Source organism: Chaetodon trifascialis, chromosome 10, assembly GCF_039877785.1.
Source record: "Chaetodon trifascialis isolate fChaTrf1 chromosome 10, fChaTrf1.hap1, whole genome shotgun sequence".
Classification (NCBI taxonomy): Eukaryota; Metazoa; Chordata; class Actinopteri; order Chaetodontiformes; family Chaetodontidae; genus Chaetodon; species Chaetodon trifascialis.
The window spans coordinates 4,326,012-4,353,783 of record NC_092065.1 but is presented as its reverse complement, the minus strand read 5'-3'; the positions used below and the strand labels follow the sequence as shown (position 1 = coordinate 4,353,783).

The following is a 27,772-nucleotide window of genomic DNA, read 5'->3' as shown; positions in this document are numbered from 1 at the left end:
TCATGATTATTTAAATGTTTCCCTGCAGACAGAGTTCGGTGTTGTGTTTTCACCATGTGCTACTCAAAACAACTGGCCTGCTGCTGCAACTTCCTACTTAAACCCACATGACCTCTGAATGCAATGAGCACAAACTTAGTGTGCGTGTAAGCTGTGAGAAGATTAGACAAACTCTCCACTGCTGACGTTTTATAATTCACAATTAATCAACTCGAGAGCCCTGGAGAGCTCACATCTTTTTTTGATACAACCACACACTGTAGTGTGGACAGGCAGCCCCCAAAAAACGCCATTAAAATATATGTAGAGATGACAGACTAAATCATTCATCTCATTCCAGATAACGTTCTGCAGCTTTATGTATTTTCTGAGGTGGGAAAAGGTGTTAATGGAGCAGAAGCTGACAGACTGCATGAACGGGTAGAGTACATCCTATCAAATGCACAACACTTTAAATTTAATTCGACAATGTGTCCACAAACGAACTGTCTCTGGAGTTGTAAACAAAAAAATGCACAACTTTGGGATTCCAACTGAAGGGTACAAAAACGTTATAATGCTGAAAAACATAACAACAGGCAAAGCAGAGCACCTCTGAGGAGGCCGGACGAAAGCCAAAGCCAAGAGGTACGTTCTCCTCGTCTTCACAGCCTTTGACTCCTGGACTGAAGTGAAGCTCAACATGGAAACGCTCCTCTGAGGACGGCTCCTGCACACAACACAGATATGAAGATGTAAGGAAATAAAACTGCAGTGCTGCGACACCTCTGCTGCACAGTTATGCAGCTCTCTGCAAGCTGACCTTATCGTTGTCTTCGTACAGCATGATGACGATCTGTGTCATGTAGTTGAGTTCAGTCACAGCACTCAGGTAGTCCATTGCCTGTTTCCACTGCCAGTCCTTCTTCTCCTGATGCATGCACAAGAAACACAGATGGTGAACAAACACTAATATCAAATAAACAAAACATGCAACAAAAGGCTTAACTTCTAACTTTTATAATGAGGTACGACAGAAGACATCAATCATTAGGAGTTTCTCAGTGTCGCTGTATCAATATATTCATATGATTTTTTCCAATATAAGTGAATATGTGTGTATACATTAAACAAGACAAAAAGCTCACTCATGCAAAACATTAACAATTTTTTTCAACATAGTTACTCTGGATCATGGCTGAACCCTGTTGTTATTATGTCCCTGCTCTTTGTTGTAGACTAAGTTGCGTTTGGCAAAGAGAAACGATCACACGTGTTGCTTTTAAGCAACTCCTCGCTTGACATAATTGATAAAAATTAGGCCCCTGGTGGTCATTCATGTTTAATTATGTTAAACAACAGACTACTCATAATCCCATCCAGCAGACCTCTGCTGATATATTCATCATACTGACATCAAGCTGACTCCATCTTATCCGGACCTTTACCTGCTTGCAGTTAATGCAAAATTAAAGGCATCATCCATATCTAGATTCACTCTATTGTGGTAAATCATGATCAGAGGACACAGAAAGAATGAGCACCATCACTTAATGGACAACAAAATGATCTGAGAAGACAAAACCGGAGCGTACATCGAGCAGTCCTCCGTAGCGGAAGATGCTGAGCAAGGAGTGGACGTGGCTCTCGCTGGTGAAGTAGAGACGTGTGCGGACGTGACGGCCGGGAGACATCACACCTCGAGAGTACCTGAAGACCAGGGGACAGGAAGTCACATGATGCTCATCAGTCAGCACAGCACCGGTAACCTCCATGCACACACACTGTGTAAGTGTGTGGCCTATGTATACATGTAAACATGTTTGTGTGTGCTCGTCTTCTCACAGGGGGTGCAGCTTGTTGACAGCCTCGTCCTCGTGGGTCCTCTGCAGGTCCAGCTGGATTTTCTTCATCAGAGGAACACAGTAAGCCTGAGCAATGTCCAGTTTCTCTGCTTTGCTAATGCCATACTCCTGATAATGATGATATAAAAAGGGAAAACATTAGAATATTCATCCACTTCATTTTTAATTATTATGGCCACTTAATCGTGGCCATGAGGAGATGGAGTCTTATCTGCTAACCTGCATCACAAGGTGAGCACATTCATGCACAGAGGCCTTTAGTATAAAATTCAGAGGCTGAAAAATGATCCTGTGGCACTTCCCAAATGAACTTTTCCCTCTCCCTGATGTAGTGTTTCATTATTTTAATGGCACACTTTATATTCAGATTTCCTTGGCTGAATCACTCTACTTTTTTGGGTGCAACACTTTAATCTTGCCCCAAGAATCAATAGTTTGATTTTATGCTCAAAGGGGAAATGGCTGCTTTCACAACCACCATTTAATGGAGGAAATGCATGAAATGATATGCGAAATGCCTTCAGGTCCAATTCTTTAATGTGAACTATTTGTTAAGATTCCTGACATTCTCCAACTTGTCCAGATGATTTAAGTGCATAATTTAACTCTCCAGGTTTTTCTTTCGAGCCTAAAACTTTTACAGTAAATTCAATATTCCAGTTCAGCAGTAATGCAAAATTAGAGCCTGAGCAATTCTCAACGGGTTCTTCTTTCACCTGTGGTATGACGATGTCGGCCAGGGCACGGGAAAGTCTGAACAGCTCCAGTGTGTCCTCCAGTCCGACCGAGGCGTTGTGCTGCGAGTCGTATTTGATGCAGTCGTAGATGTCCGGGATCTTGCTGATGTCGTAGCGGCCATTCTTCATGCGAAAGTCTCTCTCCAGCTTGGACCAGCGCTGCAGCATCAGCTCCAGCGTCTCGCTGTGGTAAAGCTGCAGGTCTGCAGAAAACCACAGGATGATGAATCTCGTGATCTTCAGCATAGTGTAAATGTTAAACAGGTAATTGTCTCTAAAATACACTTGATATTTCACTACATGGACACATTTGAAAATGTCTGCTTCTGTCTGATTTATGCAGAAAAAAACTTAAATATCTCAGCTTTAGCAGAGAAAAACATGTTGATAATTTTCTCAAAATGCACTTGAACCTGTACAGGTACGGCAGGTTCACAGTACCTGCAGACTTGGGGTCCTCCAGTCTCTTGCGGATCTGTGATGTGAGGCTCTGGATGAGGGCGTACACCTTGTCACAGGTATTGACTGGATTCTGTATGACCTTCATTGAATTCACCAGCGATGGGCTGCTGGTCGGTGCCAACTTGGACATGACAGAAACGGAATACATCATGTTAAAAAATGAAGTCAGGAGGTATTATTATTATGGGGTGGTCTGAAATTATCATATGAAGAAGCTGCTGAAGGAAATGAGAGATCAGAAGAGGAATAAGGGCTAAAAGAGGTAGAGGGGATTTATTGCACCACAGACAAACAGCATTTAATGTCTTTGACACAGCTATATTTTCCACATGTATCTTACGGGCAGTAAGTCACAATGGGAAAGAGACTTGCATAAGAATAGTTTCACTATTCTTTGGAAGTGTTGAAATATTTCAGGAGTGAAGACCTTGAAGAGCACGTCTTCTTTTTAAACTGAACATGTGGAGGCAAACAAGGCATTGCAGCAGACACCTTATCAACTCAAGCTATTTTTAGATCTTCACCGTCTCAGGTTTGCCACATACCTTCTGATAGTCATCCTCTGTAAACTCCTGGTCCTTCTGCATTATTTCATGCAGCCTGGCCTTCACCTTCTGTTGGCAGTCAGTCAGAGAGTCGCTGTCACTGTCCAGCAGGCCATTCATGTTGGCGCTCTTCACCATCTGAACCAGGATCGGAGTCAACTCGCCTTCTAAGGCCAGCAGACCCTGCAGAGAAACCAGACGACTTGAAGTGAAGTTACTGTGCGTCATTTCTTCTTAATCCACATCCTGTGAGCGAAATACACACTTGCAGAGTAAAGTTGATGTGTTTCAACTACAGTCATGCTGAGGCTTCTCATTTCCCCCCACAGGGAAACTAAGTTTGGGAATAAGTAAGCAACCTTTAACATTTCTTGCCATAAGGCTTCTGAATATGTATGCACTTACACAGAAAAGCCTTTCACAGTAATTTTGTCAAATTACAATTGTTTAAAGACCATTAATGCTTCTCACATCGTCTTTATTTTTCTCTCAAGCAGAGCTGAAACAATTAGTAGATTAACTGATTAATCAATCGACATAGATTGTCGAACATTTGCTTGTTCCAGCTTCTCAATGTGAGGACTTTAAACATTTAAAATAATCCTTAGTTAGTGATTTTCAAGTCATGCTGCAGCACAAGGCGAGATGCTGTCTCTTCTATGCAAACTCCTGTAAGCAAAACATGAAAGTAACCAGAATCTTTAAATGTTTAATGTTTAATGTCTTGCATAGCCGGCAGGCTGAACATGCATTACACTAAAAAAAAGAAAACATCCCCAAACTACATTCAGCTGGTCTGGTACAAAAGATGCACATGACACAAATACTTCACAGCAATGACAGTAATTATTTTTTCCCTTGTTTATCACTACTGATGGAATAGGAACAAGTCTAAAGCACCCAAAGAGATATTTTGTCCCCAAGATCTGTCAGTAGTCTTCACTTCAGAGTTACCTTGGCGAAAGCAGCAGCTGTCATCTGCACTCGGCCTTCGTCAGAGGCATAGATCTTCAGGTCGTGGCGGTAAGTGCTGTGCAGGCGCAGGAGGCCACAGCCTGGAAACCCAGCATAGTCACCTGGAAGACAGTACACAGAGAGGGGCATCATGATAAGCTGCCATTGAATGGCACAGCATTGAGATGTACTGTACAATAACTGTACAATGATTTTTCTCAATAAAGATACGGCTGAGTCGATGGGGCAGTTGAAAGAAAAGAGAAAAAAAATACAACCGTGTCTTGATTGTACCCAAAAGTACCAATGATTTCCATTAAATGTAGGCACACAGGCAACAGCACCTGTGCAGATGCAACATCACTTTCAGTTCAAAAGCACTGTCCTTAAGAAGTCTTTGTAAGCTTTTGACATGAATCATTTCACTTAAATGTGAACTTGAATGGTGCAGTTTGAGCTATGAATAAGATGAAGTGAAAGTGAAGTGAAATGATGTTGAGCAAACCCCAAAAATTACTGAAGACAGCTCCCCTGGAGATGAGATCAAATACTTTGGATTACCTTCTTGAAGACAGACAAACGTCTTTTAACATGCTAAATATACTGGATGCATACCAACGCTACAGATCAAATCACACTGACGCTTCATGCATTTCCCTTTAGTGTACAGCCAGATAGCCTGATGTTATACTACTGACTACCTTGAGTTATCATGCCTCATTTGAACACAAAAGATCTGGGAGTGTTGGGGAGTTGCCCCTGTTTTCGGCTCTAATCCAGGCAAAAGAAGCCTGGCTTTCATGAAACAAACAACAACATCCCCAGACTCAGGGGAAAAAAATGCAGTAGGATTAGTGTGAGATGATCCGCGTTAGCTTATGACACCAAACTGCAGTCACTTTGGCTGCCTGTGTGCGTATGAGCAAGTGACCAAAACAACATTTGCTGCAGAGGATCACCTCGAGAACACATCAACGATGACACAAACAATCCACAGCAACTCAATGTGGGACAAACCAGACGAGGCACCGGGTGAAATGAAAGAAAATCATGATGAGATCAGGAGAGGAGAGATCAGAGCATGTTAGTGGACGGAGCAGCAAACGCGCAGAATGAGAGAGGAGGGGAAGAGCGGTGATATCCAGGAAACCCTTCTCTTACCAAAGTCAATAGGGGACTCACAGCCAAGGGACCGGCGGTTACTGGCTAGTAGTTTACACAGTGCAACAACAGGTAAGAAGAGAAGAGCAGAGTTAAAAGACAAAATTTGTGGTGGAGAAAGAAGTATGAAAACAGTGGCTGGGATGAGAAAATGGCCTTCTTTCATAAAAAAAGAAGCAAAAAAGGGGCAGACTCCATCAAACTACAGCATCTACTCTCATATGACCAGGTGTGCTCAGCTGTGATGCAGTGCTGCACAGTTGTACCGGACTGCAGAAGGTGTGGACAGCATGTAGCAAGCAGTAGTTTCTGCCCAGGTATCAGAACGTCAACGCCAGAATGGAGGGGGTTGACACTGCAAGCGTAACGCAAGGTCCACTCACTTGTTTGTTGTGGAGCCTTTGATCATAACATATAATCAGCAGGAGTTTGCCCAGCTGTAACGGAGCAGGTCAAACTTTATTAGGAGCACTTTCAGGACCTTGAGTTAAGATCGTTTTGCCAACTTCAGTTTCTGAGTTTAGGAGAGAACTGCTCAAATCAAAATTTTGATTCCTCTGATGGCCACTCTGAGAAAGTGAATATCCAAATTAGAATTTTGTCGATCGAATCAGATTCGGCTGTTCAACATGATTTGTTCTTTTGTCAGATCAGCGCCACCCTAAACTCCTGTCTCAGCCTGCATGAGTCTCATGCTTTTCCTGTAAGACACATTAGAGCGTCTCTCCTGCTGGGCTGCTGACAGCACCGTCAGCCTAAGAGTCAATCACAGTGGATGGCAGTAGATGAGACCGTACCACTATCTGGTTCAAAAGAGGTTTAGCTGACCTCACTGATAATCATCACTGGAGCAGCTAGCAGACTGTAGCTTTGGTACCTCTTCTATCACCCTTCGCCACTTCCATAGTTAGTTGAGTGATTTGTGGTCATTTTGAGGCTCTGTTTGTAAAGCCTGCAGCCTGCCACGCTGTTACTCCTGCACTGCTCTGTGTACGCAGCTAAAAAACAAAGGTTCATTGATTCAACTGACAAAATATAAGTTGACTCGGAGTCTTCCCGACTGATGACTCCAATCACTGACTTTTAGGAGGATGCCCTAAATGGTTGTTCCTTTTAGAAGACATGAAGGCTCTAAGGAGAACATATTTAGCCATATGATGCATGACTGAAAGGCTTTTCAGGCTTCAGCGCTCAGTTGAAGCGGCTGCCACATGCTCACCCCACCTCACTTCCATGCAAGCTCCACCTTTTTCTCCTTTCAGGTTTTCAGGCTTTAACATCCCTTCTGCAACGTGTGTGTGATATACAGGTGCTATGTTTGTGTTTGTCTCCAGTCTCTGTTATTTACTAGAGAAAAGGCTTCACTTTGTTACAACAGCTGCTGTAGTGACAGATGATCAGCTGATGCTTCTACAGCTTTAGTGGCTAAAATGAAAAAGAACTGTTGTATTTTGACTTGCGATCCCCACCATTTTTTTATGTGTCACTCTATTCTTTTATTGTGAGGAAGATTAAGTGAAGACAAAAATTTGAATATGTCACACCTATAAAAGCAAATAATGAAGGCACAAAAGAAAAAAAACCCAAAAGCCACCCAGTGGCTGCAGAGGCCAGACTTGTCGACTCCAGAATAACCCTCCTCACCTTTGACCTTCTTTGACATATTGTATGTCAGCTATGCAATGTTGACACTGGACTGACTAAAAGAGGACAACTGGAAATAAACATTTATGAGGAGCAGCACACGTGGGAGGACGGACAGCTGTGTGATCATCATTTGACTGTGTTAAACAGAAATGACCTTTGATCATGTTTGTGCACTTGTGATTGTCTCTGAGTTTTGGCTTATAGGCGTGTGTGCTCATCCCTGTAGGTACGCATGTGTTTGCTGTGTTTGCTGTACTTCCTATATCATAGAATTTTGAGAGGTGACTTTCACACAGGAAAAGTCAGGGAATTGAATCAATTCATTTCAGGCAATCAGGAAATGTAAGAATTTTCTTGATAGTCAAGAAACTACCAGAATGTGTTCTTTAATTTGTTGTCTGCAACATGTCAACTGAGACAAAAAAAAAGAAAGAAATCCAACACTTCACACCATGGAAGAGCTTAATTTACATCACAGCCAAAGCAGAAGGATCCCTCATGAGTACATCTGTTAGCTAAGGTGAGTGTGTGTCCAGCAGGTACCTTGACCTCCAGGGTACATGCAGCGAAAGGCCCTGCCCAGCTCCTCAGCCTGAACCCGGCCTGCGGGCGTCAGCTCCCCGCCCCACTTCAACACAAGCAGCAGGGATGGACCGTCCTTCTTAGAGTCTGAAAAACAGCAGCAGCATCATTCACATCATTTGTCTCCTCGCTTTCATTTGGGGAGCTGCACAGGGAAAAACATGGATGTTGTCTATTTACCTGCAGTATTTAAAACTACTTCTTTGATGTGAGAAATATAAGCTAAACGTCTTGTTATTGGCTTCAACACCCTTGTCTGCACTGTGTATATTATTCCTAAGCTGGAAAAATATACAGCACAAGGCTTGCTGCATGGTAATTTGAATAAACACAAATAAATTCAGCGATATGCACCATGTAAAAACAATTTCGCCTCAAAACTAGATTTCAACACAGGGTCTCATGGCCTCAAGATAAGACAAATTAAGATGAGCCTGTACTGATCCCAAGAGGGGTGAATGAGCTGTTGCAGCAGCATAAAGGCAGAAATAAGTACAGCTAAATAAAGAAAGTACATAAATAAAAACAAGAAGAGAAATCGGAACAGAAACTATTCAAGCAATTAGAAGGATCTGGACTTTCCATCTCCTTTGACTTGGAATCCAAAAAAGTCAACAATCAATTTTCTAAATGTCAAATCTAGGGAAGTGCAGCACCAGGACAATCTACAGCACACTCAGGCTAGACTTATGATGAAGTTCGTCTTCAAAAAAGGCAGCGGTTGCAGCATTTTTTGATTGAATGACTAAATAATTACCTTTGTGAGATGAGCCGGCTGACCAGCACACACTGCAGCCTTAAACAACTAAGACCAAGTGAAGAAAATAACTCGGCGCTGAGTCTGTTTCACCTCAGAAACCCCGCACCCACTCATGTCTTGTACAACGATCACTTTCCCTGGAGCTAACGGAGCAGCAGAGAAGCTGCTCCACTGCTGGAGATATAACGTTAATAACCCAGCAGAGCACTCCTCCATACTTTGCTGTTCACATGCAGGCAGGAGGCTGGAAGATGCTTTCAAATGAATCAGTTATTTAATGCTGATGATGTAAAACGAAAAGGCTGAGGATCATTTATCTTAATTGTCTGCTTTGTTTCATATTGTCTCTCAGTGCACCAGTTAATGGTTCAGTCAGTGCGAGTAGCACCTATTCAAATTAATAAAACTTTATTTTCACACAGAAGTCCAGCTTCCTTTCCCTTCAGATTTTCCTGACTAAATTTTGCTGTTGGTGTGGATAAACCTCCCCAGCTGCGTCTCATTACGTCTCATCTTGCACTCGTAAGTTCTTTTACTGAAAGATGAATCTGAAAAGAGGCGATGAAAGACTTCTTAAACTAACAATAACCTTTATTTTGTAATCAGATGTGTGTCATCTCCTGACCTCACACACACACACACCATTCAACATACACACAATTAAAAAAGAGCTACTGTAGATATAAACACTAATTCTGTGTGTGTGTGTTTGTGTGTGCGCTCTTGTACCTTCTTCTTCACTTGAGGCTTTCGGTTGGCCATTACGCAGGTAGGTCAGCTGGACTTTCCTGTTTATACCTGAGAAATGACCGTACCTGGAGACACACACACACATGCACATGCACGCGCACACACACACACAAACAGATAGACACACACACATACACACCAATTTCGACACAAAGAATTTATCTTCAAACGTTTTGTTGAAATTTTAAACAGCACGTCTGACTTCTATTCCATAACCATTCCAACAAAGGAGTCGACAGAATCAAGGCAACAACTGTTTCAAACCCGACACACTGATCATACACACAGCCCAGTTCCAGTATTAGCACGCCGTTTAATGATAATTCTCAGCGGGTTCTTTAAATCAACAACTCCAGTGGACCTCTGAGCTTGATTTCAGTGTCTCATTGTGTATATGTGTGTGGGCATGAGAACAAAAGAGAGAGTGTACGAGTGTGTGTGACCACTTTTAAACTGTTGCGACATGAAAATCAACGCCAATTTTAATGGTGTTGCTACTCTTAGCGCAAACACATATCAAGAGCCTCCACTGACGTATGAGTAAGAATTTGGCACATCCTGCAGACTAATGACCGCATAGTGATCTCTAACAGGACTTGAAGCTGAGCGGACGCCTTAAAAAGCCACATGATGACGGACCTGATAAGTAACTCTGGCAGGAGGCCAGAGAATCTGCTGTCAAAGGGACATCATCACACGGCACTTTGTTGGAGTAATTCACCTGCTGAAGTATCAAATAGATGGTGATTACTGCATCACTACAGTACACACACTCCCTCTGTCATTTTCTCACACACACACACACACACACACACACACACACACACACACACACACACACACACACACACACACACACACACACACACACACACACACACACACACACACACACACACACACACACACACACACACACACACACACACACACACACACACACACACACACACACACCTTTTCTTAGCCCGGGAGGCATTTTACATATTCGTCCTCAGTTAGAAACACATAATACACGTGTGTTGTAAGACCTCATTGAAGCTACAGTCACTATTTTTCTATTAATAATAAATTATATTACTACTTGCTACTATGTGAAAGGTGTGTAAATCCACTGCACACTAGCTGTCCAGCATCAAACAGCACACGGGCAAAGTTAGCAGCTAGCTGGTAAACATACTGCAGTATTTCGGAGCTAAAGAGCTAACTGGAGGTTAGACAAGGGCGGAGGGGTGAAAATATACATTAGATTCATCAAGTAGGCAGAAATATGCGTGTATGGATGCCCGAATAGGCAACGGTTAGTTAACAAGTTTGCTGTATCACATTAAAAGGTGACGACTTGTCAGTGTGGTCACAGCTTGTTTCCGCTGGCCCCCCGAGTGGAAACAGAGGTCTATTATTGTAGGTTTAAACCTGACTGGTTTACTCTATTTTTGAGATATTAAAAGCCTTCCAGAAAGTTTTGACAGAGGTCTACAGCAGCTTTGACACTAAGTGTGTGTAGGAGTTTAATTGAAATTCACAACACAAACTGTGAAGTGGTCATAATGCTTGTTGAGTTATAACGGCAGAATGACATACCCGACATCTTTCACTGAGGTACATTACATCACATTTAACTGTGGTTTCAGTGGACTGTGATGAAAACTGCCTTTTTTAAGTTTAGTATTGTATCTACTAACTGTTTTGAACCTTGCGAATGTGATTATCTGGGACTTCCAGATAATGTTGTTGCTGCATTCATTCCAGCCTCTACGCAGCAAATCTCAAAATGACTGTAAATGGTGATAATAGGAAGGAGGAAGGAAGACATTAGGAGATTTAGAGTCTGCTTGATATGTGGTAAGAACGGCATGCACACAAAGTACACAAAGCACAGCACACGCTGATTTGCACACACGGAAACACAGTGAAATCATCAAAGACATTTGACTGTGTATGTGTCTAATGTTAATGGCTAAAAATGAATGGATGTTAATGAAAAGTGTACAAACATTAGGAATACCTTCCAAACATTGATTCAGGTTTCTAATCCTACATAAACCACATCTAAACTACCTCTTATATGCCTTCATCTACAATTTTAATAGGTGTAACAATAATAATTCAACGGTCTGAATCAAATATCGAAAAGGTGTTCCTAATATTATGTACACACAGTCTAAGTAGACTAATGAAAAGGAGGGTGGTAAACCTCATCCTTTAATGTGAGAAGGGAGAGGGTGCGTACTGAATATCATTCAAGCTGGATTCCCTTTTGGAGAGAGAGGAGGAGGGATGGATGAAAAGAGGAGGGAAGAAAAAGAGAAAGCAAAGAGTTAGAGATCAAGAGGGAGGGAGCGACTTGAGGCAAACATGTGTGTGTTTGTGAGTAAAGAGAGAAAAATAGCTGAACCCTGGTGGAGTGCTGAAGGTCGTTTTGAGAGTGGATGAGTGCTGATGAAGGATGAAGGCAGGAAACAGGAGGAGGAGGATGATGTCGTGTGTTGGTGAGAGTGTGTGTGTTTGACGTGAGCCGTCACTCACATCTCCAGGACGGTCTTCAGTTGCTCGAGCTTTGATTTCTTTTCCTCGATCTCGCAGTCGTTGTGCTGGCCCAGTTCAACCAGCAGCAGGCGGGCGATATCCAGCACTTCCTGGAAACACAGAAGCAGTTATCCTTAATTTGACTCTTATCTTTAATTTTACTCGGCAGACTAAACATACGCTGGAACCTCTGCTAACGTCCTGACTGGAAAAGATGTCAGAGACAAGGCTGACAGCGAAGACGGCAGTTCCAAAAGTGTTTTATATAAAAATGATGAAGTGACAGGATGAATACAGTGTGTGAGTGGATTTAGAAAGCTTAGTATAAATATTTAGACAACAAAATAATGTTTTGTGATCCAGAATAATAATTATGAAGCGTGATAGATGTAAACAGGACCATATCCTCTGAAACCCGTCATTATTCTTTAAAGGCTTCAGTAATAATCTGCTGAAAAAAACAGAAATAAACAGGCAGAGGAGAAGGAACGTGGGAAAACCTTAAACCTTAGACCTTAAAATGAGCCTCACTCACCTGTAGCTGTTTCGGCTTCTTCAGCTTTAACTTTCCTGACTTGTAGCCTCCGTATTTCTCAAACAATTCAAAGAATCTGCAAAACAGCAGGGTTAAGAGACACAGTTACACTGGAAGTGGGGAATGTCTTTGAAGACAAATGCATCTGACATGTTGCTTCATCTGTAAAAAGAAGTGGGCAAAGAATGACCCGCTGACGGCTGCTTGGATTGTGTTTATTCCCTTAAAATGTCCAGCAGGGCAGAGACAAGAAGGCAGTTTTTGCTGGAACATACAGGGTTCAAACAGCCATTTCAGTGAAATTCAAGCAGTTTTCAAGCACTTTCAAGGCACCTAACCAAAAATGTCCAGACTCTCACAGCCGTTATCATCACATAACATCACATTTTTACAACTAACTGTTGCAAAACCAAAATCTAAATCTCAGTTTTCAAGGAGCACATTGGAATTAGAGCTAGAGCTTGAATTAATTTGTAAGAAAGAGGGAGAGACCGCTTGATGCTGAATCCAAGACACTTACAGAGGATGTCGGACCTCCATTTTCATCTTTTGCTTTGGTGTGCGATCTCCATGGCGGATGATAGCAATAACACAGCGCAGCTCCATCCTGATATGGTAGAAGAGCGGACAGGACAAATTATTACACCATCCTGACAAATGTCCACTGAGACTGCACAGCAGTCCACTCATTGACAGGTCTTCCAACAGAAGCCAGTTTGTTTTTCAGAACATACATGGTTCCTGAGGTTGTTGGGACGATGGGGATGTCTTCAGCTTCCATGGGGATGGACCAGGGGATGTGGAACTGGGGGGCCAACTCCCTCATCACCATGTTCCTGGTGAGGCAGAGAAAAGCAATAATCCAATTTAGATAATCCAAAAAGCTCGGACCAATCACAGTGCTGCTCACAAAAATGCTTTTACTTCAATTCAGACTATTTGGTCAGGTGCAACCAAGATACCAAAGACAAGCTAGACTAAATAAAACGCTGATAATTTTGCTATATTTATGTCCATATTCTGTTTGTACAGTCCTCCTCCTTCCTGTTTTGTGCCATGATGAAATTCCACATTCACACTAGCATTTCCGTGTCTTTTGAATTGTAAAATTTATGAGTCTTTAGTCGTAAAAGCTTCAGTTACTGAGCCTGGAAGGAGAGATGATAAATCAGAAACTGACTACGATGTAAAGCTGACAACAGACTCCTTCACCCTGTCCGGAGCTTTAGATATATTACAACATGACAGGTTCAAGGCCATGTTTACTTTAAATGGTACGACAAGGAAACGCCAGAGACGTCAGGTCGTACAGAAAACAAGAGGAAGAGGCTGCTTTTTCATTCATCCGTCAACAATTACAGCCTTAGTCTGACATTTACAGATACTTTTATTTCCTAAAGGCTTTGGTTTGAGACAATTCTGGTGTCCATTATTTCCACTACTTGTTTTATGACACAGTCTTTAATGACAAAATGTGTCTGTACGTGTGTTTTCTATTCTGGCCATCTGTAAGCTTCTGGTCAAAGACGCAAAGAAATTATTCCAGCTGAATCCGTTTACACATCAGGGAAGTCACAGGTCGGCGTTTAATGTGCGTGTACGCTGATGTCACCTACCCCAGGACTTTGGCACAGTCGTCATAGTACTTCATGGAGTTTTTGACAAAGCTGAAGCCGTTGACGTCACAGACAAAGGAGTGGCCGTTGGCTCTGAGCAGGTCGAACCCGCACACTGTTTGCTAAAATCATACAGAGACGTTGGTGGAGAGGAAAACACTTTACAACACAGAACACACACTTTCAGTCTCTTTTTATGAGACAGAAATAACATGATGCTTATTAAACTAAGAGCAAAGACAACACAGACGCAGGTTCTAGAGAGAGTACACGGTTAGGTTTTTGTCAATAAGGTGAGAGTTTTGGTAAAAAGCATCTCTTCATTAGAGTACAGAAACACTGACGCGCTCAAGACGCATAAAATCAATGAAAATCTCACACTGAGGAAAGTTTTTTTCACTAAGTCTGTTTGCTTCTTGTTCCCACAAAAAAAACGTCATATGTTTGCATGTGTATTATTAGTGGAATCCCATTATTATAACTATATGTGAACCTTTTTCCTATGATACATATAAAATGCTTGAACAGCAGCTGAATAAAACAGTTGATATCTGCATCCACATAACTGACATCCAGTCACAGGTTTGTGTTTATGAGGCTTTTATTTCTGCTAGAAGTATTTGTTTGCTAAGAAACATTTTGCATTTAGGCTCATAGTCTTTAAAACAACTTGCCTGTGGGAATACTGCATAATACACAAAGTAATAATAATACAGTGAGCTGTGTTTACAATACAAAGAAGGTATGAATTATTGATTTTCTGTGCTTCACGCTGCAGTTGTTTTTATTTGTTTGTTGGGAGTCATTTCTGAAAAGCTTGTCCCTATTTCCTTCATGTTTGCTGATTACAGCCCTGCATAATGTTGGCCAGAGCAGTGTGATATGAATAATTCTCAGGGTAGCCGGCTGTAGAAAAAACACCTCCAGCGGCTCCCATGCAACAAGTACATTTGTGTGAGGAAAAAGTGTATTTAGTTTGCAAGAAAAATAATTAAATATCAACAGATCCTGAATATGTGGAAGCTCTACAGCTGTTTGTGTTTGGAGTCTTTGGTTCAAAGATATTTTCTTCCTACTCTAAAATGGGTTTAATGAGCTGAGAGCACAAAGACTTATGGCCTCGTGCGGCTAAACACAAGCTGATGCAAAGCATGTTTAGCTTAGCTACAAATGGACCACATACAAGGTACCTGGTCGATTTTTGACCACTAATGGCTTGAAAAAGACAAGAGAAGGACCACCAGCCCATAAATAAAGCAGGATTAATAAAACAAATGCAGGTTTCCTGACAATTTTTAACTCTTTTCTTTCTTCTCCATGCTACGCTGCACTTCATCCTCTACTTGAAGATTAAGTTTACCTTGAAGGCCAGGCAGACCTTGCGGGCCACTAGTTTCTCCATGGAGGTCAGCATGACAGGGTAGCGGATCTCCTTCCCCTCACTGTCCCTCTCTACCTTCCCGTCCAGGGCGGGAGATTTCCGGGCCTCTGCGTGGGCGTAGTCTGGACCCACTGTGTAAACCTGAAATGTTCAGAAACACCATGTAACACACACACACACACACACACACACACGCACACGCACACGCACGCACACACACACACACACACACACACACACACACACACACACACACACACACACACACACACACACACACACACACACACACACAGATGGATGATGATGAGTTTTATATTTCACTACAGGGGAAACTGCATGACTCATCAACATGAGTTAAAAACTGTTCAGGCTACGAAACATCGCCATCCTTGATCAAGTGAACTTGCACAGTACCTTCACATCAGTACCATCTGTGGGCATGAACTCCTCGTATATATAGGATCCAGTCTTTCGTACGCTGCTCTCTGGAGAGTACACACTGCTACGACTCCCTATCTGCATCCAAGACACAAAGAAGGACAATGCAAAGGCAACCCTTATTTATCTCAGCACCCAACCTTCCCAACAGGACTTATGGCGCATTTCCATTACACAGTTCCAGCTCTACTCGACTAAGTTCTACTCTACTCTACTTGGTTTGGTTGAGTTTCCATTACAATTGAGTACTTCATAGTACCTCCTCAACGTAGGCGGGGTCGTCATACCACGGCTGCGCGAAACTGCCATGATGTCAATTTGTACGCGACGCAAACAGAGCCGACAAACAATGGAGGACATCGAGGCGATGTTGTATTTGCTGCTCGGTTTGTGGCTTTTTGTCACACACAAAGCAAGAGAAGAAACCCAGAAAAGGCTTCGGGCTGCAAGGCAGAACACTCTGGAAAAGTACGTCACAGACCAGTGACGACACTCTCCGGCCAATCAGTGGTCGACAGGCTGTTGACGTCACACATATAGTATCGATTCTACTTGCTTGGAACCTCGCCATAGCAGGTACTAAAAATCGGGTACCAGGTACTATCCCTAATGGAAACACAAAATAACCGGGTAGAGTAGAGTCGAGTCGAGCCACGCTAGTGGAAATGTGGCATTAGTGTCACTGATGTCACACTGTGCTGTTTAACTGCCAGCAGGTTTAACCGTGCAGCAGCCACACAATCCGTCAGTGTCTCAACCAGTCAAATACGTATCTCTTACGGGACAGTTACCTTTCTGAAGAGTCTCTGGCTGCCCCCTCCAGCAGATGTGGGGTAATAGATGTAGACATTGTGGTCCTCGGCACACACAGGTTTCTCCACGAAAGGTTTAGGGAACACCTCCCCGTTCACCTCAACGTGGTCCTCCCCTTCCACCAGGTTACACTCTGCACAGGGAGAGAATTTAGCTTTGGATTTACTTTACTGTGAAAACCTAAAAACAGACTAAAACACCAAAGTGAAAAGCAACAGTGATGCTAAAGTCAAGGGCCTTGTGCTCACCTTCAGGATTGTCGGGGTCTCGGTTTAACACAGCATAACGAGGCAGGTCAATGCCCTCTTCCCGTAGGATCCGGTACACTTCCCTCCTGACAGGGAAACAAGTACCATTATAAACAATCTCCAAGAAAGGAAAACCACAGTGAGTCTGTGTGTGTGTGTGTGTGTGTGTGTGTGTGTGTGTGTGTGTGTGTGTGTGTGTGTGTGTGTGTGCGTGCGTGCGTGCGTGTGTGTATAAAGGCTCGGCAGTAAAAACAGCAATAAAGAACATAAATTAAGTGACAATAACAATTATGTTATTTTCGTTCCCATCATGTGATCACTCCTCTGATTAAAAAGGAAATACAAGTGCAAACAAGGTGGTCATTTGGTGAGATAGAGACAGTGAATGTGAATGAAGCCGTGTGAGCTGCAAGAGGAAAGCAAAAATTCTCGTTGGCCAAAACTGTGAAATTCAAAAGGCGAGAGGAAGCGGTGAACAACATGTACTGATGCAGGAACACTGAGCAGACACTGGTGTTGTTCAGAGAAGACACGACAAACTGTCAAGGGACTGATTCAATGACAAGCATGACGAGTCCAAGTGCTGAGAGCCGTGATTGCTTTGCTTTCTACAATACGAGTCGTGAAGGTTGAAGCTGCCAAACAGAAGCTGAGTGATGTCTCCGGCTGCTGCTGTCAACCTCCTCATACTGCATGTGTAGTCACGATCTTATTGGGTTGCATAATTTTAAAAGAAGCTCGTAAAAAGTTTGATTTTATGATATTGCTCAACCATGTATTATGTGTTTCTAACTGAGGACAAAAATGTAAAATGCCTCCTGGGCTAAGAAACGATTGTGTGTGTGTGTGTGTGTGTGTGTGTGTGTGTGTGTGTGTGTGTGTGTGTGTGTGTGTGTGTGTGTGTGTGTGTGTGTCTGGTCAAACTGTACCTGTCCTGTATGAAATACTGCATGTTGAGGTCATTGATGAGCAGTGGATTCCTGAGCTTGGCGTACTCCACAGCTTTGTCCAGAGGGAAACCTGACAAATGACACACAGAGGTGAGGACATCTGATAAATCCTGCTTTTTATCAGTTCAAATGTATTGATCCGCCCAGCTGATGGATTCTGAACTGTAGAATATCTTTTAAGTCATTGTGGGTCCTGGTCTGCCGTGGAGGAAGGTGACCAGGATGGGATAAAGGCAGAGGACAAATTTCACCAAATCTGTATGGTGTGTTTGTGATGTAGTTGTTGTGTGACTAATAAAGGGGATTGTCCCTCTGATTCTTCTCCTTCTGGACAGGTTTGAAATCAGATATGCTGCAATGATTAGTAAATTAATTGATCAGTGGATCCAAAGAGAATGAATCACCAACTATTTTGATAATTGTTTGTTTCATTTTTCAAGCAAATATGTCACACTTTTACTCGCTCCAGCTTCTTAAATATAAGGATTTGCTGCTTTTCTTCATCATTTCTGATAGTAAATCAAGGCTCGTTGGGTTTGTGATGAGCATTTTTCACAAAACATTTCATGGATTGAACGACTAATCTATTCATTGTAAAAAATAAAGGACAGATTAATCAATGATGAAAGTAACTGTCAGCTGCAACCCTAGATGTTAGTTTGAGCCACAGCAGACAGCTGCATGGTCATTTGCATGGCATCTTATCGTTCAGGTTAACTCTGATCTGAGCCTTGGCCACTGTCGGGCAGCTCCATCCTAAAAACAAACAAAAACAAACTTGTGGCACACAGGAAATGACGTGCTTTCTGGTTTCAACAACAGCAGTTTGTTTGAAATCTTATGATGAGGAAGAAGTGGGTAGTCATGAGCAGCAACTGACAGGATAGAGGAGAGAGAACGTTCCACCTCTAGAGACTTCAACAAAGTCTCTTTGGCTCAAGTCTTTTAATCAACCCTAAACCTAAACTCGACTATAACTCATTTGAAAGCCTTGTTCTCACTCTCTCATGAAAAATGGAAAACAGTGCAGCCAGTTGTATTTGTTATAGTATACTGCTCTCCTGGTCCTCACTCTGAATTTATAGCTGAGTTCTCTGAGTTTCTATCAGGTTTAGTCCTTAAAGCAGATAAAGTAATTATTGTAGGTGACTTTAATGTACTCCTCCTTGAACCGACACCTTATCGTGGTGGAGGAGTTTGAGCACCCGAATGATCCTAGAGGCTATGTTGTCCAGGGCTTAATGCCCCTGGTAGGGTCTCCCAAGGCAAACAGGTTCTAGGTGACGGGTCAGACTAAGAGCGGTTCAAAAGCCCCTTATGACAGAGAAAAAACAAAGGAAGCGCACGTCGCCCGGATTGGCGTCACCGGGGCCCCACCCTGGAGCCAGGCCTGGGGTTGGGGCTCGCTGGCGAGCGCCTGGTGGCTGGATCTTTGCCCACGGGACAGCTCGAAGGAGCGACGTGGGCCCGCCTTCCCGTAGTCCCACCACCCGCAGGAAGGATCAGAAGGGGCCGGTGCTATGTGATATGGGTGGCAGTCATGGGCGGGGGTCCCAACGACCCAAACCCTGGACAACGACTCTGGATGTTGTAGGTTTGTCTTGGTTGACACCAAGACCCTCTGCAACATCGCGTGGCAGATGGGACAGTGCCTCTGGACTGGCAGACTGGGGTGGTGGTCCCTCTTTTTAAAAAGGGGGACCGGAGGGTGTGTTCCAACTATCGGGGGATCACACTCCCTGGGAAAGTCTATTCCAGAGTACTGGAGATGAGAATCTGGCCGGTAGTCAAACCTCGGATTCAGGAGGAACAATGCGGCTTTCTAGGCGCAGCCAGGGGCCGGAGGGGGTTCAGTTCGGGAGCTGCCAGATTTCGTCTCTGCTTTTTGCAGATGATGTTGTCTTGTTGGCTCCCTCGAGCCAGGACCTTCAGCATGCACTGGGGCAGTTCGCAGCCGAGTGTGAAGCACAAGGGATGAGAGTCAGCACCTCCAAGTCCGAGGCCATGGTTCTCGACCGGAAAAAGGTGGTTTGCTCCCTTCAGGTTGGGAGAGAGTTCCTGCCTCAAGTGGAGGAGTTTAAGTATCTTGGGATCCTGTTCACGAGTGAGGGAAGGATGGAGCGTGAGATTGACAGGCGGATTGGTGCAGCGGCTGCAGTAATGCGGTCGCTGTACCGGTCTGTCGTGGTGAAGAAGGAGCTGAGCCGAAAGGCGAAGCTCTCGTTTTACCGGTCAATCTACATTCCTACCCTCACCTATGGTCATTAACTTTGGGTCATGACTGAAAGAACGAGGTCCCGGATAGAAGCGGCTGAAATGAGTTTCCTCCGCAGGGTGGCGGGGCAGAGATAGGGTGAGGAGCTCTGTCACCCGGGAGGAGCTCAGAGTAGAGTCGCTGCTCCTCCACATCGAGAGTAGTCAGCTGAGGTGGCTCGGGCATCTTTATCGGATGCCCCCTGGACGTCTCCCTAGGGAGGTGTTCCAGGCATGTCCCACCGGGAGGAGACCCCGGGGAAGACCCAGGACATGCTGGGGTGACTATGTCACTCGGCTGGCCTGGGAATACCTCAGGATCCCCCTGGAAGAGCTGGGGGAAGTGTCTGGGGAGAGGGAAGTCTGGGTATCCCTGCTCAGACTGCTCCCCCCGCGACCCGGCCCCGGATAAGCGGGAGAAAATGGATGGATGGACTTTAATGTACATGTCGACGTTGATAATGACAGCCTTAGCACTGCGTTTATCTCAGTATTAGACTCTGTCAGAATGTACATGAACCGACTCACTGTTTTAACCACACCCTTGACCTTGTTCTGACATATGACATTGAAATTGAAGACTTAATAGTCTCCTCAAGACTTAATAGTCTCCTCACAGAATCCTTTTTTATCGGACCATCATTTAATAACTTCTGAATTCACATTATCAGACTACCAGCCAGTAGGCAAAAATTCCTATACCAGACTCCTATCTGATAGTGCTGTAGCTAAATTTAAGGATATGATCCCATCAGCATTTAATTCAATGCCATGTCTCAAGACAACAGAGGACTTCTACGCTAACCTTAGTCCCTCCCAAATTGACTACCTGGTTGATAGTGCTACAGGTTCATTGCATATGACACTTGACTCTGTTGCTCCTTTAAAAAAGAAGATAATAAAACAGAGGAGGTTAGCTCCATGGTATACCCCTCAGATCCGCAAATTAAAGCAAATCTCACAAAACATAGAAAGGAAATGGAGTTCTACCAATTTGGAAGAATTTCGGTCTGCCTGGCAAGACAGTCTTAAAATATACAGGAAAGCCCTCCGCAGTGCTCGGGCAGCCTATTATTCTGCACTAATAGAGGAAAATAAGAACAATCCCAGGTTTCTCTTCAGCACTGTAGCCAGGCTGACAGAGAGCCATAATTCTGTTGAACCATGTATTCCTTTAGCTCTGAACAGTAATGACTTCATGAGCTTCTTTAATGATAAAATTCTAACTATTAGAGACAGAATTGACCAGCTCCTGCCATCAACAGGTACTGTTTTGCCTTCAAATACAGAAACCGTAGAAACTGTTGTTCATCCTGTTGCAGTTTTAGACTGTTTTACTCCTGTCGACCTTCACCAACTAATTTCAATAATTTTATCATCAAAATCATCAACCCGTATTTTAGACCCCATCCTGACTAACCTGCTTAAAGAAGTTCTACCTTTAATTGACTCTTCCGTATTAGACATGATCAATCTGTCTTTATCAACAGGCTATGTACCACAGTCCTTTAAAGTAGCTGTAATAAAACCTTAAAAAGCCTACTCTTGATCCAGGGGTTTTATCCAACTATAGACCGATATCCAATCTTCCCTTTCTCTCAAAAATTCTTGAGAAAGCAGTTGCTAATCAGCTGTGCGACTTTCTACACAAAAATAGTTTATTTGAGGATTTCCAGTCGGAAATTAGAGTGCATTATAGCACAGAGACAGCACTGGTTAAAGTTACAAATGACCTTCTAATTGCATCTGATAAAGAATTTGTCTCTGTACTAGTTTTATTGGATCTTAGTGCTGCATTTGACACCATTGACCATGGCATCCTATTGGAGAGACTGGAACACTTCATTGGCATTCAGGGAACTGCGCTAAGCTGGTTTAAATCCTACTTGTCAGATCGCTCTCAGTTTGTACATGTTAATGAGGACTCCTCTGTGCTCACTAAAGTCAGCTATGGAGTTCCGCAGGGTTCTGTGCTTGGACCAATTCTATTCACCTTATATATGCTTTCTTTAGGGAAGATTATCAGGAAGCACTAAATAAATTTTCACTGATATGCAGATGATACCCAGCTATACTTATCAATGAAGCCAGAAGAAACCAGTCAGTTAACTATACTACAAGCATGTCTTCAGGACATAAAGACCTGGATGACCTTCAATTTTCTGATGCTAAACTCTGACAAAACAGTTATAGTACTAGGCCCTAAACATCTTAGAAACTCACTTTCTGATGACATAGCAGTTATGGATGGCATTGCGCTGGCCTCCAGCACCACTGTACAGACTCTGGGAGTTATCTTTGATCAGGACATGTCCTTTCACTCCCATGTAAAGCAAATTTCAAGGACTGCCTTTTTTCACCTACGTAATATTGCAAAAATGCGGCATATTTTGTCTCAAAATGATGCAGAAAAACTAGTCCATGCATTCGTAACTTCCAGGCTGGATCACTGCAATTCCTTATTATCAGGCTGCCCAAATTCGTTGCTGAATATTCTCCAGTTGATCCAGAACGCTGCAGCACGTGTTCTGACAAAAACGAGGAAGCAAGATCATATTTCTCCAATATTAGCCACTTTGTACTGGCTCCCTGTAAAGTTTAGAATAGAATTTGAAATTCTCCTCCTTACTTACAAAGCCATAAATGGTCAGGCACCTTCTTATCTTAAAGAGCTCATAGCCTCATGCAGGCCTACTTATGGTTCCTAAAGTCTCCAAAAGCAGAACAGAGCATTTAGCTATCAAGCTCCTCTCCTCTGGAACCATCTTCCAGTCTTTGTCCGGGAGGCAGACACTGTCTCTACATTTAAGAGTAGGCTTAAAACTTTCCTTTTTGATAAAGTTTATAGTTAGGGCTGGCTCAGGCTTGTCCTGGACCAGCCCCTAGTTATGCTGCTATAGGATTAGACTGTCGGGGGACCGCCAAAGATACACTGAGCTCCTCTGTCCTTCTCTCCCTCTCCATCTGCACGTTTTCATGTCCTACCATGACGTGTTACTAACTTATCTCCTTCCCCGGAGTCTTTGTTCTTTGTCGTCTCGCAGGCTCCTGTGGACAGTGGCTGAATCTGGATTGTGTATTGAAGCTGTGTCTCCTGCCACGGCCCTGCCTGACATCCACTGCAACTACTACTACTGTTATTACATCCACTGTCATTGTTACTGTATCACTGTTTCTGTCTATCTCTGTCTGTCTGTCTGTCTGTCTGTCTGTCTCTGACTGCATTTCTGTCTGTCTCTCTCTGTCTGTCTCACTCTCTCTCTCTTGCTCTCGCTCTCTCACCCAACCGGTCGAGGCAGATGGCCGCCCACCCAGAACCTGGTTCTGCCTGAGGTTTCTGCCTGTTAAAAGGAAGTTTTTCCTCGCTGTTGTTGCCAAGTGCTTGCTCATGAGGGAATTGTTGGGTCTCTGTCGATAAAAGAGCTTGGTCTGTGCCAGTTCTATATGGAAAGTGTCCTGAGACAACTTTTGTTGTGATTTGGCGCTATACAAATAAAACTGAATTGAACTGAATATACAGTATGTCTGAATTATGTCAAAATATGGTTGGCAGCTTTTTTTTTGTAATCCTGCTCACAGACAGAAAAACAAAAGGCATTGTGTGGAGCAGGTTACTTAAATCCAGTTGGCTAGTGACTAGCAGAGGTGGCTATCATTCATAAACACACATTCTCAGGACCACTGTCTAAATATTTGTCATGCTGGTTTGCGTCAGAGGCTGACAGATGAGACAAGGAAATACCTCAGGGAAATACTAGGTTTTTTTTTGTTTTTTTTTCCAATAATAATAATAATAATAATAATAATAATAATGACAACACAGGATTTATACCACGTTCCCATGGTTGGAACAACAATCCAAGAACTGCATTCTTTTAAAAATAGATTGGATAAACAGTCCCATGTGATAAACTTTGACTCAAATACACAGAGAGAGAGACAGGTCAGTGTCGGATGGAAAAAATTATATCTACACACACACACACACACACACACATATATATACATATATTAAGATAGGGGACAAATACACGGAGAGGTGTACTGATCTCATTCATCTAGCTCTGCTTTTGCTGAGAAATAATATTAATCACGAGCCTTAAATAGATGTTTCCAGTCCCACAGTTCTCTGTCTCCCACTGAGACAGCCTCCCCATCATTTACAGAGTGTGCCAGGTTTGTGTCGGGCTGTCTGGACACAAACCTGGCACACTCTCTAAATTACTGTCAGGCTTTTAAGGTACTGGTATTCCTCAAGTGAGCACAAAACATTTCATTTACTGATCAGAGTCAGGTTATTTATTACTGGTGCATTATTGCTACTTGAGATTTCGCTGTCTTCCCCAAGTTTTACAGATAATTTACAACAGCTCAGCTGAGATCTGAAGTAAGATTGGGGAGAGTTGTGGTTCAAAATATTTTGTTATTTTGTAGTTTCAGGACACCAAGGATTCATGTGAACAGGGTAAAGCAGCTGAGAACTGCAATCAAAACATGGCTTCTTCTATACATGTTTGAGTAAACCACTGGTTTACAGGATGTTTTTAACTTGCTTTAAGTTTTACCTTTGGAGTGGAAGGAGATGAGGCAGTCACAGAGGGGCCATTTCTCCACAGGCTCCTCCAGGATGACCTCCTCCGGAAAGATGACCACGTTGATGTAGTCAAACTTACAAAGGCGCTCCAGGATCTGAGTCATGGGCTTGGATTTAGACTTCTTCATCATGGCACATATGCCAACCACAATCTGCCGCTCTGGTGGCTGGTAGAGAGGACGGGGAAGACCGGGGCAGAGAAGGGAAGGGTGGAGGGAGATGACAAGTGAGTAAAAAATGTGCCAATGCAGCGGCATGAAGACAGCGGCAGGCCAGCGTAGACAGTATGATGTGACTCTTGGTGGGTTTTAATAATGTATTGGACCAAATGGCTTTATGGTGAACTTCTTCTAAAAAGGTCGGCGTGACAAGGAAGTCTTTCTGGATCCTGAGGCGTCATGTGACCTGCAATTCAAACTGTGGACCCTAAACTGGAATCGTGGTTATAATCCAGCACTGTCCCTGAAAGCCTGGGTAACAGCCAATGGTTGGTACCATCCATGTAGTAAGAACGCTATCTGTCAGCATCTTAACATGCTAACAGCACATGTTACATACTGTACATGTTACATACTGCCCCATGCTATCAGCATGATAACATGCTTTGAGCCAAATGCCACAACTACAAAGAACTGATAAAGTTTATGAGCTGAGCCAAAGACAGGTAGACAAATATTTCTGATTTAACCGACAGCCTTTTTCCAGTCCAGTTTTTAGCTACGTAAGGGGTTTCACTCTAATGGTGGCAATGTTCATCTATCAGTCTAATGCTGAAACCTGAAAATCACCGTTACTTTCCACAAACAGGAAAAACTGTGTTATCAGTGGGCAACAACTTTATCCTATTCACAGAAAATGTATTTGATTCTTGAGATAACATTACACTAACCTTTTTTCTGCATACCTTTATTCTTACATTAGCGAGTAGGAAAGTCTTTGCTGGTGTGCCACTGTGGCCACTGACAGCTAAAGTGTGAACAGAATTGCCACCTGCTCAGTCAATGTAACATCAGCTTGATGGCAAAAATGTGTCATGCAGACACATACGCTGACATACAGAAACAGGAAATGACTGTAAGTAAGCGAGCGGCTAACAGCACTACCATAAAGTCCTTTTATAGCCACAGGACTAAACAACAGACCAGATGCCTTAAAGCTGCTCTACTGCATTGTTCTCACACCAGCCTTTGTATATTTCTGTCTCCATTTTTTCCACTGTCCAAATCCAAATAAAACTTTCCTCCTTAAAATGTCCAGGCCTGTGGATTTCCTACTGCCCAAAATGGCAAAAGCCTCAGTTCCTGCTCCAAGATTAAGTTGTATTTCACATCTGACACTACTCATAAAAAACTTTTACATATACAGCAACAAAGCACACCCTGTGCACCTGAAAACTCTGCTGTGCAAACACCTGAATTTATACCTGTCACTTACCGACTCATCCTCATCATCCTCCATTTCTTCTTCTCGATACATCTCATTCCTCATGCCTGCCTCCAGTTGGCACATGCCCTGTTCGTCATCGTCGCAACCAAGCACAAAGCGAGGAACGTCTCTTTGACCCCGCCCCTGTCCTTCCCCTGCTCTAGGTCCCAGTCCTGGTCCGTCGCAGGGTTCGGACATCACAAACCCCTGCCTAACATGGCTATTCGGGGCGGCTCCTCAAGCGGCTAAGTAGGAAGAACCCCGGTCAAAAGTGTTACAGGCCTGGTGATAAAGTCAAGGGTCTGTTGGTGTTTCTGAGCCGGCTGATAACAGATACGTGCGTCCGTGTCTGTGCGGTATGTGCTGAGGTAGAAAATAGTGGCGAATGTCCCAAGAGGTAGAAGTGAGGGAGTGGACTCCACGTGAGTTGAGGTAGATAGTCAAGATCCTGGTTGTAAAACTCCCTGTGTCAGGACAGAGGAGGCCTGGCTCTAAGAGATAACATGTCCCAGTCTGGAGACGCTTCTTCACACAGGAAACTCTACGGTCATCTGCCCACCATTTTCCAGGCCCTGGAAAAGAAAGGACAAAAAGACACACATGGAGAAACTGGTTAAGTAACCAGTTCAAAGATAAACAACATTTGGTGGCTGCAGAGACAAACAGTAGCTCCAGCTGTGCAGCTGGAGTACAAATACTGCGTCTGAATAACCACAGTACTGGCTGCTGCAGTATTGCTACATCCACCATTTGTGAAATGAACGCCAGGGAAGTAAAATCAGCTGCAACACAATAGAAGAAAAATTTTATTGATTCCTGAGGAAACAGGGCTATCGCAGCACCCAAGAGTCAAGAAAAAAAGATGTGAGCTGGAAAGAATTTCAGGCATGTTGACTACTGAAATATTTACAGACGATAGCAGCTTACACATTTATCACGGTGAGAAGGTGTTTACGGTCATGTTTGATATTTGCATTAATAGATGATCACAAAAGATAAACAGCATCTGGTGCTTTATTATCAGTATAGATAATCAAGTGAATTTAGTCCCACATTGACAAGAGAATTTAATCAACGCCAGCTTTGTTCTTGTTATTTGCGCCACTGGCAAAAAAAGTGCTGCAACATCCTGTTATATTCAAATTAAATACAAATAATAATAAGGATAAAACAACACTGTAAGTCATACAGACTGCTTCAGCTACATGTACAATAATCATCGTATTGTTTATGGTTAGGTCTTGTGTCTTGCTCACCTCTGTCTACTTTTAAATGACATAAGAGATCTCTGAGGCTGTCCAAGGACATTTTTAGGTTGTAGATAAATAACTTCTATTGTCAAGTCTGCAGGTAGAAGCGGCCGTGAACTTCAGTTCTTTTAGTCAGCTTCAGTCAGCTCCTCACAGGTGAGACAACCCACGCTTCACCTTCAACAGTATCATCTGCTCCATGTGAGTCAGCTGCTGACTCAGCACATTTCATTCTCCAAAGTGCCTGTGCTGCTGTTTGTCATCGCCATGACGACACGGCCCGATGAGGAGCCAG

The 27,772-nt window shown here is 43.3% G+C and overlaps 1 protein-coding gene across 5 annotated transcripts in view; it reads right to left on the bottom strand.

Annotated features, from left to right (window-relative positions):
* Positions 1 to 27,772, bottom strand: part of ppip5k1b (diphosphoinositol pentakisphosphate kinase 1b) — a 51,890-nt gene that overhangs the window by 17,861 nt on the left and 6,257 nt on the right. For 3 of the 5 annotated variants that reach the window (XM_070971419.1, XM_070971416.1, XM_070971418.1), the window contains exons 2-23: positions 26,237 to 26,799; positions 24,774 to 24,969; positions 17,935 to 18,025; positions 17,006 to 17,091; positions 16,736 to 16,890; positions 15,921 to 16,022; positions 15,483 to 15,644; positions 14,123 to 14,244; positions 13,241 to 13,342; positions 13,027 to 13,113; positions 12,507 to 12,582; positions 11,972 to 12,081; positions 9,422 to 9,507; positions 7,894 to 8,019; positions 4,543 to 4,664; positions 3,589 to 3,771; positions 3,023 to 3,164; positions 2,561 to 2,784; positions 1,825 to 1,952; positions 1,575 to 1,689; positions 803 to 910; positions 593 to 709 (exon numbers count right to left, since the gene is read on the bottom strand). In XM_070971419.1, coding sequence (XP_070827520.1) covers positions 593 to 709; positions 803 to 910; positions 1,575 to 1,689; positions 1,825 to 1,952; positions 2,561 to 2,784; positions 3,023 to 3,164; positions 3,589 to 3,771; positions 4,543 to 4,664; positions 7,894 to 8,019; positions 9,422 to 9,507; positions 11,972 to 12,081; positions 12,507 to 12,582; positions 13,027 to 13,113; positions 13,241 to 13,342; positions 14,123 to 14,244; positions 15,483 to 15,644; positions 15,921 to 16,022; positions 16,736 to 16,890; positions 17,006 to 17,091; positions 17,935 to 18,025; positions 24,774 to 24,969; positions 26,237 to 26,425 — 2,829 coding nt within the window. In that variant the 5' untranslated portion in view covers positions 26,426 to 26,799. Of the gene's footprint in view, positions 1 to 592; positions 710 to 802; positions 911 to 1,574; positions 1,690 to 1,824; positions 1,953 to 2,560; positions 2,785 to 3,022; positions 3,165 to 3,588; positions 3,772 to 4,542; positions 4,665 to 5,703; positions 5,749 to 7,893; positions 8,020 to 9,421; positions 9,508 to 11,971; positions 12,082 to 12,506; positions 12,583 to 13,026; positions 13,114 to 13,240; positions 13,343 to 14,122; positions 14,245 to 15,482; positions 15,645 to 15,920; positions 16,023 to 16,735; positions 16,891 to 17,005; positions 17,092 to 17,934; positions 18,026 to 24,773; positions 24,970 to 26,236; positions 26,800 to 27,772 lie in introns of all 5 variants that reach the window. The other 2 variants (XR_011602519.1, XM_070971417.1) reach the window with 1 other exon arrangement.